This window comes from Hordeum vulgare, chromosome 2H (genome assembly GCF_904849725.1).
Source record: "Hordeum vulgare subsp. vulgare chromosome 2H, MorexV3_pseudomolecules_assembly, whole genome shotgun sequence".
Taxonomy (NCBI): domain Eukaryota; kingdom Viridiplantae; phylum Streptophyta; class Magnoliopsida; order Poales; family Poaceae; genus Hordeum; species Hordeum vulgare.
In genome coordinates, this window is record NC_058519.1 from 242,467,589 (window position 1) to 242,480,209 (window position 12,621).

At 45.3% G+C, this 12,621-nt stretch overlaps 2 protein-coding genes across 3 annotated transcripts; both read left to right on the top strand.

The window, feature by feature from the left end:
- The first annotated feature begins 6,512 nt into the window (after window positions 1–6,512).
- On the top strand, window positions 6,513–9,273 carry LOC123425985 (uncharacterized membrane protein At4g09580-like). 2 transcript variants are annotated; one of them, XM_045109763.1, is made up of 5 exons: window positions 6,513–6,859; window positions 7,944–7,983; window positions 8,089–8,214; window positions 8,400–8,570; window positions 8,679–9,273. In XM_045109763.1, exons 1-5 carry the CDS (start codon window positions 6,699–6,701, stop codon window positions 8,838–8,840), a joined length of 660 nt encoding a protein of 219 aa, XP_044965698.1. In that variant the 5' UTR covers window positions 6,513–6,698; the 3' UTR covers window positions 8,841–9,273. The 2 variants fall into 2 exon arrangements, with proteins under 2 accessions (XP_044965698.1, XP_044965697.1); XM_045109762.1 differs by having other exon boundaries at window positions 6,515–6,859; window positions 7,944–8,214.
- LOC123425986 (tRNA-specific adenosine deaminase TAD1-like) lies at window positions 8,865–12,307 on the top strand. The gene is made up of 5 exons (XM_045109764.1): window positions 8,865–9,169; window positions 9,266–9,377; window positions 11,490–11,609; window positions 11,690–11,777; window positions 11,932–12,307. The coding sequence occupies exons 2-5, from the start codon at window positions 9,310–9,312 to the stop codon at window positions 12,040–12,042; spliced, it is 387 nt and encodes a 128-aa protein (XP_044965699.1). The 5' UTR covers window positions 8,865–9,169; window positions 9,266–9,309; the 3' UTR covers window positions 12,043–12,307.
- Window positions 12,308–12,621: the final 314 nt, after the last annotated feature.

Below are 12,621 nucleotides of genomic sequence, written 5' to 3' on the forward strand. Positions count from 1 at the left end.
GAAAGACATAGGCGATATAGGAATGATCAAGGGGAGTTTGCTTGCCTTGCTGCTCTGCGGCAAAGGACTGATCGGCAGGGTCGTAGATGTACCCGGCAGCAGCGTCAGTCTCGGGGTCTACCGGTAAGAAGAGGGGGAAGAAACAATAAATAATAGCACCGATGCAACACAAAGCATGACATGGAAAGATGCAGGCTAGACATGAGCTAACGCACGAACATCCGTCATAGACGGGTCGGAAGAATATCTGACGATATTTTCCGGGTCTCGGGCTACTACCGGTTATACTGGAAACGATGGAAAAGTTCCATGTTTGCTATGCTAGGGACGCGTGACAGACGAATGGACCGTGTATCCGGGTTCGTCTCGTTTTGCTGATCAACTTTCATGTTGAAATTATTTCGATCTGACTTACGGATTATTTTATATTAATTTTTAAAGTTTTATTTAATAATTAGGAATTAAAAACAGATTTAGCTATTTTAATAAAATCCCATTGTGACATCATCGCGATGTCAGGCTGACATCAACATTTGACCGGTCAACTGACCAGCGGGTCCCGAACGTCATAGGCACAAGTTTTATTTAAGATTAAATATTAATTAATCAGATTAATTTAGTGGGGGACCCACGTGTCATACTCTAATTATTCTAATTAATTAATTTAACTAATATATCTATTTATTTATTTATTTATTTAATAAAAACATTATTTTTATTTTTATTTTAACTATCGCGTGGGGCCTCCCTGTCATAGACAGCGGGTGCGTTAGCCCCACCGGTAAGTGACCCTAGGCTATTTTCTCATTTTTATTCACAAATACATAACCATACAAATGTCGTATTCCTCTAAATATCCATATACGCAAATACATACATCGCATCTCATACATACATACATACATACATACATACGCATCTAATACATCATTTGTTTTTTTTTCATTTAACTCTCAACACTCTCATCTCCCTCTTTGTTAACAGAGAGACAGAGAACTCTCTATCTGCTAACTAACATAGAAGAACATAAACTTCAATCCTTCCTACCGGAGTCTACCGTCGACGGATCGAGGCCTCGTTTGCCGGAATGGAACCGGGACGGCGAGGAGAACGACATGGTGGGAGGAGCCTGAGGAGGGGCTCACCGACGGTGACGAGACGGCCCGATGAAGCCGGAGTTCGCACGAAGGTGAAGGTGACGACGGTGACGCGGTTCCGGTGAAGACGGGCGTGCCGGCGAGGAGGAGCCGGCCGGAGGTTCGCCGAGAGGGGCCCCGGTGAGGAGGCCCCCCCGGAGATGGAGCCGGCCGGAGTGGGTGAGGCCGGCAAGAGGGACCTCGAGGAGGCCGGGGCCCCTGCCGGCGGGGTGGAGGCCGAGGGGGGCGGCTCGCCGGCGGGAAGGAGGGCCGAGGGGGGCCGGGGCTCGCCGCGGGAAGGAGGAGGCCATGGGAGGGGCTCGCCGGCGGGAAGAGAGGAGCCGACGGGGAGAGAGGCCGCCGGCGGGAGGACCGAGGAGGGAGGGGGATGGGGGATCGGCTCGCCGGCGGGGGGGAGGCGCGCCGGCCAGGGAGGGGTGGAGAAGCTCACCGGCGGGAGGAGGCAGGAGAGGGGCGTCGGCCGAGGTGGGGCGAGGTGGAGAGGAGGGGGCGACGGGGGAGAGGAGGGCTCGTGAGGGAGGGTCTCGGTGGGGGATCTGGCGTGGGGTGGGGGGTCTCGTGGGCAGGGAGTTACGGGAGAGATGGGAGGTGGGAGCGCTGTCGGTGGGGGGGTGGGGCCGCGAGGGGAGCGTGGGAGGGTGGCGGCGCTAAGGGGGAGGGGAGGGAGTAGCGAGGGGCTCCCTCGCCAGGAGGTGGGAGGCGCTAGGGTTCGGCCGGTTGGGCCGGTGGGTGGCCCAGCTGGGCCGGGGGGGTTGCTTTTTTTCGTTTTGTTTTATTTTGCCTTTTGCCTTTTCTATTATTTCTTTCTTTCATTATTTATTTTACTATTTGACTTTTCTTTTTAAATACTTTCTTTTATTATACTTTCTTTTACAATTTATTATACATACTTTTAATTCTTTCTTTCATATACATATCCTTTTAATATTTGTAAAGAACTTATAAAGTACTTTTCTTTTGTTTTCAAATTTGGAATCCGGACAAACTCGAATCAACGCGGGTCTGAGATGGGAATTCGATGACGTGGCATCATTAGCGGGTGATCACTGTAGCTTAATCACAATAATTACTATAGCAAAAGTCGAGGATGTCACAGAGCGTGAACAACGGATATAGCATAAAGTTGGAAAAGAATATGGTGGCAGGTTTCAAAGGGGTAAAAGTGAAGAAGGAAGTCTCGCATCTACTCGGCGTATCAACGGGCTATGGAGATGCCCATCAATGGATATCAATGCGTTGACTATGCATTGCCTTGCAACTGATGCACTAAGAGCTATAAGTGTATGAAAGCTCAATATGAAAACTAAGTGGTTGTGCATCAAACTCTATAATGAAAATGCCCACTAGTATATGAAAGTGACAACATAGGAGACTCTCCATATAAAAAACATGGTGCTACTTTTAAGCACAAGTGTGAAATTAGCATGCCCCTTCTCTCTTTTCTGTCATTTTTTACTTTTTTTATTTCTCCTTTTTTCTTTATATTTTTCATTTTTTGTGGGCTTATTTGGCCTCCCCCATTTTTCATTTTTGTCCGGAGTCTCATCTCGACTTGTGGGGGAATCATAGTCTCCATCATCCTTTGCTCACTAGGACAATGCTATAATAATGATGTGTCACATCTCTGTTCTCATTTTGCTTTGTTCCTAGCTACTGTGTGCATCATGTTTATTTTTACTAACTTGAAATGGGGATTAAGAAAACCCTAGCACCTCACCCTAAATAAAATAACTTAAATGGGGTGATTTTCAATGAACCCAAAATGGCCTTAAAATGTTCATCTTTTCTGATAAATGTTGGCAACAACATTTTAGGGATGCATTTTATTTTACCACCAATTTTGGCATTTTAAATAGTCCACAGAAGCCACTGAAACTCCCAAACAAATAGCTATGAAAAGTTTAGGTATTTGAAAAATGCTAAAGTATTTTGAGGAGTTTGGAAATAATCCAAATATACCCCATAATTAGTTTCACGGTTTTTGTTTAAATTTTGAGCCCAAACAAAATTTCAACAAATATCAGAATTGCAAAGCTGAAACAAAAAAAGGGGGGAAAGTTCTTACTTGCCGCCTGGACCAGCCCATCTAGCCTCCTCCCCTCTCGTCTTCTACCTCCGCATGTAGGCAGAGGAGGAGCTGAACGCCGCCTGCTGTGGCCTTGGCACGCAGCTAGCTACCTACTCATCGTACTGGCGAATGGGATAAGCATCCCCAACGTCATGGCTAGCCATCCCTCTCCCCACTCGCCCCCTCTCCTCTCTTCCCCTCTCTGCATCGCCATGGCCGCTGCTCGCGCTCGCCGTCGCTAGCCTAGCCTCACCGGTCCCTCTCGCCCTTGAGTAGCTCAGAAGCTCCGCCTCCACGTCCTCGTCCTCTCGAGCAAGCCACACGACCCTAGGATCTTCCTATCGGCAGGGTGTCGTCGTCTTCCACCTTTGGCCGCCGGAGATCGCCATCACCGTTCTTTGCCTGTAGATCATCCCCGAGCCCATTTTCGACGGCTACAGACTCGCATGATCTGCTGGATCCATTCGCCTCCTCCCATTTTCCGATTATTAGCCACAACCGCTGATTGCAAAAAGGACCGATGAGTTCCACCGTGTGGGCTCATCACCGGTGAGGTTCCGCTGATCTTCAAGTCCAACTCAGACCACCAACGAGTTTGTGGAGTTGTGTAGATGATGTAGGAGCCAAGATCCGCCCTTTTGCGTGCCGTATCATCGCCCTCGAGTTCTCCCAAGCTCCGCCAGCTGCCTAGCTCGCCGTCGAGGGTGCTCTGGGCCACCCTAGCCCCTAGGGCTTGTGCCATCAGCCTCGCGCAAGAGTGGCTACTCCATAGGTGGCCATCGCAGGTCAAATGGTCGTCGGAGGAGGAATCCCGACCCCCCTCGGCCATCCCTGGTGCCACCGGCGGCTCAACGCTAGTGAGCCAATCAAGTTTGACCACAGGGTTTGACCGCCTCGATCACTGATAGGTGGGGCCAACATTTGTCTAATCAAAGATTAAGCTAAATAAAATAATTTATTTAATCAAACACTAAACACTCAGTGAACAGTGGGCACATCCCTAATAATTAGTTTTAGAGTTTATTTTTAACTCTGTTTAGTGCCTGTGTCAATGACCAGTGGACCCCACTGGTGAGGTTTGACATCCTACGGTCATTTTGACCTGCTGATGCAATGCTGATGTAATAAAGGTAATTATGTTTTTAAATGAATTCGAGAAATAGTTAAAAACTTCAAAAATTCACACAAAATAGTATGTAACTCAGATTGAAATAATTTACACATGAAATCTTATCAAAACAATTCGAGGACTCCATTGGTGCTACTTTCATGCACGATAGAACAAGATATACCTAAGAATCAGGTCAAATCAATTAAAGGTAAATCAAAAATACCTTATTTGAAGTGGCATTTGAATCTTTGATTCAAACCATCTTCAACCAATTCATTTAATAGATGCAATAACTCATCCAATATATTCTTTTCATGCAATGATCATGCATCATATTGTTGCATTTGTCGTGTATTGGTTGTTATCCGTTGTATTTGTTACGCTCCGCGCCACAAGATACTTAGGAGTATCCAACTGAAGGAGTGTATCCCTCCATTGATCCATAAGGCAAGCACCCCCTTTTGAGCATTCCGATAAAATCCCATGTTCTTGCTCCTTCTCTCATTTATTGCATTAGGACACAATGTTACAAACGCTTCTGCTTCGGTAGTTGAACCCATTCCTCTGCATGACCTGTCATTGTTATAGTAAATAGCTAACCCATGCAACCCAGGATGCCTGGTAGTTGCTTGAGTCATGATGTGCTTTACCCTGCTATGCTTGCTATGCTTAGATTTGTGTCAGGCCTGTTTCATCCGGGTGATGGACTGGAGTGAATGAATGTGTTTTGGTGATAAAAGGTTAAGTGTTGAACCTGATTTGGTAAAGGTACCGATGAGAGGATGTGTAGGAGGACATGGCAGGTTGTCTCATTGGAACTATCCTTAGGAACCGAGTTTGGTGTATGTGGTGCAAGACTAGATCCTACCACACATTGGGTTCCGGTAACTCGACCCTGCTCGGCTTATTAATCGCCTAGTACTCGGTTCAGGAGTTGCAAGTAGTGTCTGGTGTTTGTAGTTTTGCTAGAGGTTGTGCATAGTGCTAACCTTAGAGATGGGTTGTGACGCGGTAGGCAGTGGCAAGGTGTAACAAGTGGCACCCGGATGGTGGCTTGGGAACCCTGTGCACATCGTTTGAGGCCGTAGCGGAAACTTCGGCCGGACTTCCGTGTGGGTTCAATCTCAACTAGGCAATAAACCTGGACTTGGTGGTAGCGTGGTTAACGGTTGTAGCCGACTCCCTCGTTGGGTCTCCGCTTGAAGGTTGTCGAGGTGCGTGAAGTGCACATGGCAAGAAGTGGCGAGAGCGTGTGTGAAGTAGTAGACCCCAGCTGCGTTATGATCTATTCGAGTAGCCGCATTGGAAACATATGTTGTTCATAGATAACTTTAATGGATACTCATAAAAGTATCAAGATAAGTGTGAGTATCATGGATGGCATTCTCGTAGGAAGACGAGAAGGGATCCATTCTCGTACGACTTATCAAAACTTATTCAAAAATACTTGTATCCGTAGTACAAATTAGCCAAGAGTCAAAGCTGGCTTGCTGCATGAAACTCCACCACCCCATTGTTGATACATGTGCATGAGTAGATAGATATGATATAAAGTCTTGGTGAGTACTTTTGTACTCTTGTTTATAATTGTTGCAAAAGATACCCACAAACCATCTGGTTGGTTCCACCTAGATGTTAATGATGACGAGTAGCTGGTGTCCCAGCTATGACCTGACCCCTTAGGAAGGGATCTATAGATAGTGAGGCTTTATGTCGTTTCCTTTCAGCTGTCTGTACTTAGAAATCTTTAATGCTTCTGCATGGCTTGTATGGCATTGTGTCACTACTAGGAAAAAGGCTATAGATAATATAGACACTAATGGCGCATCAGACAAGTGGTGCGCCACTCCTATATAGCAGTGGCGCATCATGTGCAGGTGCGTCATTAGTGTGATGGACACTAATGACGCACCATACACACGGTGCGCCACTACTAATTTTGTTTTTCAAAAATACTAATGGTGCACCAGGGCAGAGTGCGCCATTAGTAGTTTAACAAGTAATGACGCACCACACACCCAATGCGCCACTACTATAATTTTTTTTTACAAAACTACTAATGGCGCACCATCAGCTGGTTACTAATGACGCATTTGTAGGTGGTGCGTCATTAGTATCCTGATATTTTGGACAGCCACCTACCACCACTCCTTTGAGCTTGTGCTCTCAATGTCCACCACTCCCGCCTTCCAACTAACAAAATATCTCGAAATATTCAGATCACGTGCTCGATCTCTACTCCAACACCGCCGCCGCTCCCGATTCACCCTGCCTCAGCCGAATTTCCATCGTTCTCCCTTCCGCTCCTCGCCTCGCCCGGACCGCGGCCGGATTCCCCCAGGAGGAGGAGGAGGAGGAGGGTATGGGGAGGGAGGACCGGTTCCCGCTCTTGGAGGCCGCGCTCGGCGCCGGGGTCGCCGCCGTCTTCACCGCGGGCCTCGTCGGGGTCTACCTCTCCATGCCGGACTCCGACTACAGCTTCCTCAAGTTGCCCCGCAACCTCCACGAACTACAAATCCTCACGTAATCACCACCATCCTATTCTCCATTTCGTTTCTATACAAGTTTCGGTTGGTGCGTCGTCGGTTGCGTCCCCCCCGTCTTTTCCGGGCAATCGCATGCCGCAAGTTTCCCCATTCGTGTGGTTTACCCGGCGTGCGCGCGCGCGTGCTCATCTTCCTCCTTTATGTTTGGATTGGAAGTGGAATAGAGGCGATTCGATTTTGCATTCCGTTTATTGTTTGCCTAGAGCGCGTCGGTTTAACTGGATCTGCCAGCCAGTAGATTCACAGATTCATCGTGCTATTGCGTTCTGCGCGGAGATTTTGGGGGTAGGTTTTCAATGGGGAAATCACCTGCTCCTCACGGATCCAAGCCTTATTAATGGAACAGTTGGTTGATTCTAGTTCTCAACGAATTAGTGGTGGTTGTCTCTTGATTTGGTAACGACCTCACCCTTGGTTTGGTAGAGTTGTTTGTGTCTATGCCAGGAGGGGAACATGGATCTGGTTTTAAAAATAAATAAATCACTCAATTCATACTGCATCTTCATGCTTGGCAGTAATTTATTTCAAACTACTCGTCAAATTTGGGAACTCATGACCCTGGAACAGTAATGTGTATCACACATCACCATCTTGTTAGCCTAACAGGGTAGAGCTGAAGTTTAAGCCTGCATTTCCAATTGTTACTCTTAACGGGATTGTTGTACCAATTTAGCATGCTTCCCTGGAGTAAGCTATAATAATAAAAGAAATTTGACACATTGCTGTACTACTTTATTTTTCTCAAATTACCATGTCGCTTTCTTGCCGCTTTGCCAGCCATTCACGAGATATGCATTGGACCTGGTCCTGGCATGTTACATGTGCCTTCTCTATATTATTGATAATCACCACACGTAACATGTATCTACTGTAGACGTGTGAGCTATCTGCACACTTTACAGTTATGCAATGCACATCGTCGTGTTATGATTCCATTGTTATGGTGATTATTTGCTTAAGCTGAAATACATGTGCACTGGGAGCGTCCAATTGCTTGTGCTGCGTGCTGATGATGGAAAGTTTTCCCCTCAATTTCTAACCATCAAACTGTTTCCTTGCAGTGGCCATGTTGAGAACTATACGAGTGACTACACCGTACAGGTGTTGATAGGTTACTGTGTTGTGTACATTTTCATGCAGACCTTCATGATCCCAGGGACAATATTCATGTCATTGCTTGCTGGTGCTCTATTCGGGCAACTCCAGGGCGTGGCTCTGGTTGTCTTTGCTGCCTCCGCTGGTGCTTCTTCATGCTATTTCCTGTCAAAACTGATTGGAAAACCGCTGGTGTTCGTGCTGTGGCCAGACAAGCTCATGTTTTTCCGGAAGCAGGTAATAAGTTCAGCACCAACATTAGTGGATGCGGGTTTTATTTCAACACTATGTAGCGTAATAACATCTTAAATTTCTGTGGGGATACTTAAAAATATCTTGAATCGCTCTACTCTTTGATTTAAGATCCTTCAGGATTGTGTAGTAACTCATAACTGAATTGGGTGATTTGTCTTCATTTCCAGGTTGCCAAAAGAAGAGAAAAGCTGTTGAATTACATGCTTTTCCTGAGGGTCACCCCAACATTGCCAAATACCTTCATCAACTTAGCATCTCACATTGTTAATGTGCCCTTCCATACCTTCTTATTGGCAACTCTTATCGGTCTCATCCCAGCAGCCTACGTGACCGTGAGGGTAAGTTTTCAGGTTCACATATGATGCCTACTAATATACTGCATTTAGTGTGTATACATTGTTTGTTCCAATTTAAATCTCACTGCCTGGTTCATTTCATGTGTTCAGGCTGGGATTGCTCTGGGAGAGCTAACATCGCTCAGCGACCTGTACGACACCCAGTCAGTAGCTCTGCTGTTCTTGATCGGCGTCGTCTCAGTCACACCAGCATTGCCGAGGAAGGACGAGGTTCAAGAAAAGGCACCAGAAATCGCAGCAGGCGCCTCATGAACACCAAAGAGGAGCCACCTAGCCACCTATACATACCAAGGCACAGCATGCGGCGGCTTCATTGGATTTGGGCCTACAGGCCTTGTGAGGCGGATGACACATGGTTTGCTTGTTCACATGACAACACAGCACCACGGCGGGACCTTGGACCCTAAGTCCGCCCATCACCCGCCTGCCGGAGATCTGCGTCGCCATGGGAACACTGTATATTCATGTCATTTTCATGCAGACCTTCATGATCCCAGGGACAATATTCATGTCATTGCTTGCTGGTGCCCTATTCGGGCAACTCCGGGGCGTGGCTCTGGTTGTCTTTGCTGCCTCTGCTGGTGCTTCTTCCTGCTATTTCCTATCAAAGCTGATTGGAAAACCGCTGGTGTTCGTGTTGTGGCCAGACAAACTCACCTAATGTTTTTGTTGTTCAGCGAGCCTATCAGAATCGAACTGATTGTCATCCGGCTTATTTGCGATGAGGCAACGCAAAAGAATCGCAACTCTTGAGAGACCAGAGGACGAACATGCGTTGCTTTGTATCAGGTACTTTGATCCACCTTTCCTTCTTGTTTGATATCCATTCTCAGGGGCGGACCCAGGATAAAAAATGACTAGGGGCACTCATTTATAAGTAAACTGAGGAACACATTTCCTTATAGGCTTATAAACGTCAACACATGGTATATAGTATATAGCGATTTTCTTGTAAGTCATGAGGTACGTCAACCAAGTTGTGGACACACTATTCCTCAATAGTTCATAGGTTTCAAAAAGAATATTTGTGTATGACATAAATGTCGTTACCTGCAAAAAGAAGGTATACATATAAAAGGTCTAAGGTATTTGACCATTACATTTCCCCACGACGGTCATTCATCTTATGGAGACGAACTAAAATCACTCCATTCGTAATCGTGTCTAACAGTTCCTTTCCATGAAGCAAATTAAGTTATGACTCAAATAATCATCATCAATTTTGTCACTCAATCTGCTTGTATGGAAAGTCAATGTGCAGCTGATTAGGCCCCCAGATTAAATACGTTTTCTCATCTCATCACGTTGGCTGGGGTGATAATCTGCCACTTGCTTCCTTTTAGATGGATCCTGGGTAAGCTTGTTCAAATCAATTAGTTCGGGCATAACAAAAATATGTCTTGGTGCAGGTGTTGATGCATCTCCTATTCCACTATCACTTGAATTGTTTAGTAGTGGCAGGCCCCTGGGCAGTGGTGTTGACATTTCTTGATTTTTTTTATCAAGTACTCCTAAGCTATCTTTCTTCTTTTTTCTGTTTAAATCATGAACATACTAACTGGGAAAGGTTCAGATACAAAGTACTGTATATGCTAATAATTGTATTAATCATGAATAGCTTGCCGACAGGACCTGATGCCACTTGCCAGAATCAATTGGATAGAAAATTTGATTAGAACAAAATACATTCCAGACAAGATTAGTGGTGTTATACGAGCACGAATTCCATATTTTCATTTGATTTAACATGAACCAAAAACAGGAATCAAAAAGAATAAAAAAAGCATACCACATGGATCAGCTGTAGAATATACCTAACCTAGTTCCAGAGTTGGGGATGAGGCTGATGCAGACCTACAATGCGGATGAACGACCAACGGGCGTAGGTAGCCAGCCGACGGCGGCACAGCAGCGGTCGGACACAGGCGCTAATCAGACTCCGTGGAGGGGGGTCGTCACAACATGTGGCAACCAAGCCGTCGTTTTGTTTGCTCTATATTTAATTTCCACGAAGAGTCGAAGCGGTGTTGATTGCTTTCTTTTTCTTTTCTGGGCTTTTACAAGGGAGTGGGGGCACGAGACCTCGGTTGACTGGGGGCCTTTCCGGGCAGTATTGGACATGTATAGAGACCAGAGGACGAACATGCGTTCCTGAAAATTGAGTCGGGTCCAGGGCCCCCACTCAACATATTGTGCGTCCGCCCCTGTCCATTCTCCATCTGAATCCTTATCACTGATGCAAATCACCTTTGAAAATATCAGATCTGAACCACACAGCATGCCGGACGTAGGTCTGGAGCACAATGCATACCATGCGGAGGAAATAACGTCGGAGCAGCTAATCACAGAGTACAAGCTAAGTATGATACTGAATGTTGCTGATATGAGACTATAATTAACTGAATTCTGCCGTCAAGTGATTCAGGAACAGGATGTCTAAGGGTCCAAATGCTAGACTTATTATACCTAGCAGGGTCCAAATGCTAGACTTATTATACCTGATAAGAGATGTTTGCATGTATTGTTGGCATGTCGTTTGATTCAACACAAGAAGCATAACAAAGTAAATCATCTTTTTTCTTGCGGACAATAGCTGAATAAATCTGCTCTAGTCTGTAGCAGGTCTAGCAGTAAAATTTCCAACTCAGGGAAGGAGCAGACATGAGCTCAAATTGTTAATGGCATGCAGGAACAATTTCAACAATGTCATCACCAGTACGATATTGCCGTTTTGTGGAGGAAAAAATCCTTGGCCTTTGTTTATAAGTTTGTACAACACAGTTAATATGGTTTGTTGCCATTTTGAACTCCTTTGTATTTTGCTCTGACAGTATCTTCATGCACCATTCTTTGGTTGAACTATTAAATAGAAGCTTAGCTTTGTCATTAATGTTTTATTAGGTACTCAATATGCCAGAATAAATCTGGTTTGCATGAAGTTCTTTTAGGAACAACTGGGAGGAAACAAGGCACATCTTTAAAGGCACCATCCTTACCCTCCACCGAGTCATTTGTCTGCAAGTAAGAGAGTTCCCTTTCTCATTCCTAGCATTCTGAATTCCTGATGTAAGCCTGGCAAAATATCTGTGTTTTGATGGCAGGATAAGATTGGCAGAGGCCTTCATATCACTTGAACATCCATTAGTCACAAAATTACGTCAAGAGAAGATTGATTATCGTGCAATTAAGGTATTTCATCCTATATTGTATGGTTTTTAATTACTCAGATGGATAATGAGTTGAAGCCACAGAGCTAGATTACATTAAATGATTTTTGATTCTTTGTGAGCAATGATTGTGAATACAATAAGTGAAGGTTTAAGATGTCTAATCTCTGTTGCAGGATATGGCTTGTGAGTACCAGCAGATGCTTAAGCTTCTTAGAAAGGCTCCATTTTTAGGCAGATGGCGTGCTAAGCCAAGATCCGTTGATTCGTTTATAGTTCCATGGTGATGACCAGATCTTGAGGTTCTATGCTCCGTCGCAGAGGCTGGTTCTTGAAGTTTCTTGATTTCACCCCAATTTTAGCAGTTTTGTGTACCAACTCTTTTAGCTTATTTGTAGCATGTGTGCTTCTTCACAATACTGATGTTTTGAACAGTGGTAGCCTATAACAAACCTATAAAGCCCTATGATATTTGGCACCATGAGGTGTTTATATGGATCGGTAACTCTGTAACTCTTATTATTTTAATTGTTGGAGAGGAAAACAAAAGTAGAAGGAATTGGCACACAATAAATATGTTAACTCTTCGATGTCTGGTCATCACCGTGAGCTATACTAATGGCACGCCTGGGAGGCATACTAATGGCGCACCTGGGAGGCATAGTATAATGGTGCACCTGGGAGGCATACTAATGGCGCACCTGGAAGGCATACTAATGGCGCACCATGAGCTATACTAATGATGCACTGCCTGGTGCGTCATTAGTATACCAAATACTAATGACGTATCTGTGGTGCGTCATGAGTAAAAAATTCTAATGACGTGATACTAGTGGCGCACCTATAGTGCGCCATTAGTAGCCAAA

What these genes read in the sequence shown, in the direction of transcription:
- LOC123425985 (XM_045109762.1), top strand. Translation starts at nt 6,699, where the DNA reads ATGGGGAGGGAGGACCGGTTCCCGCTCTTGGAGGCCGCGCTCGGCGCC. An exon ending in CACGAACTACAAATCCTCAC is followed by an intron (nt 6,860 to 7,943) that starts GTAATCACCACC and finishes GTTTCCTTGCAG; the next exon opens with TGGCCATGTTGAGAACTATA. An exon ending in TCATGTTTTTCCGGAAGCAG is followed by an intron (nt 8,215 to 8,399) that starts GTAATAAGTTCA and finishes CTTCATTTCCAG; the next exon opens with GTTGCCAAAAGAAGAGAAAA.
- LOC123425986 (XM_045109764.1), top strand. Translation starts at nt 9,310, where the DNA reads ATGAGGCAACGCAAAAGAATCGCAACTCTTGAGAGACCAGAGGACGAA. An exon ending in CATGCGTTGCTTTGTATCAG is followed by an intron (nt 9,378 to 11,489) that starts GTACTTTGATCC and finishes ATGTTTTATTAG; the next exon opens with GTACTCAATATGCCAGAATA. An exon ending in ACCGAGTCATTTGTCTGCAA is followed by an intron (nt 11,610 to 11,689) that starts GTAAGAGAGTTC and finishes TTTTGATGGCAG; the next exon opens with GATAAGATTGGCAGAGGCCT.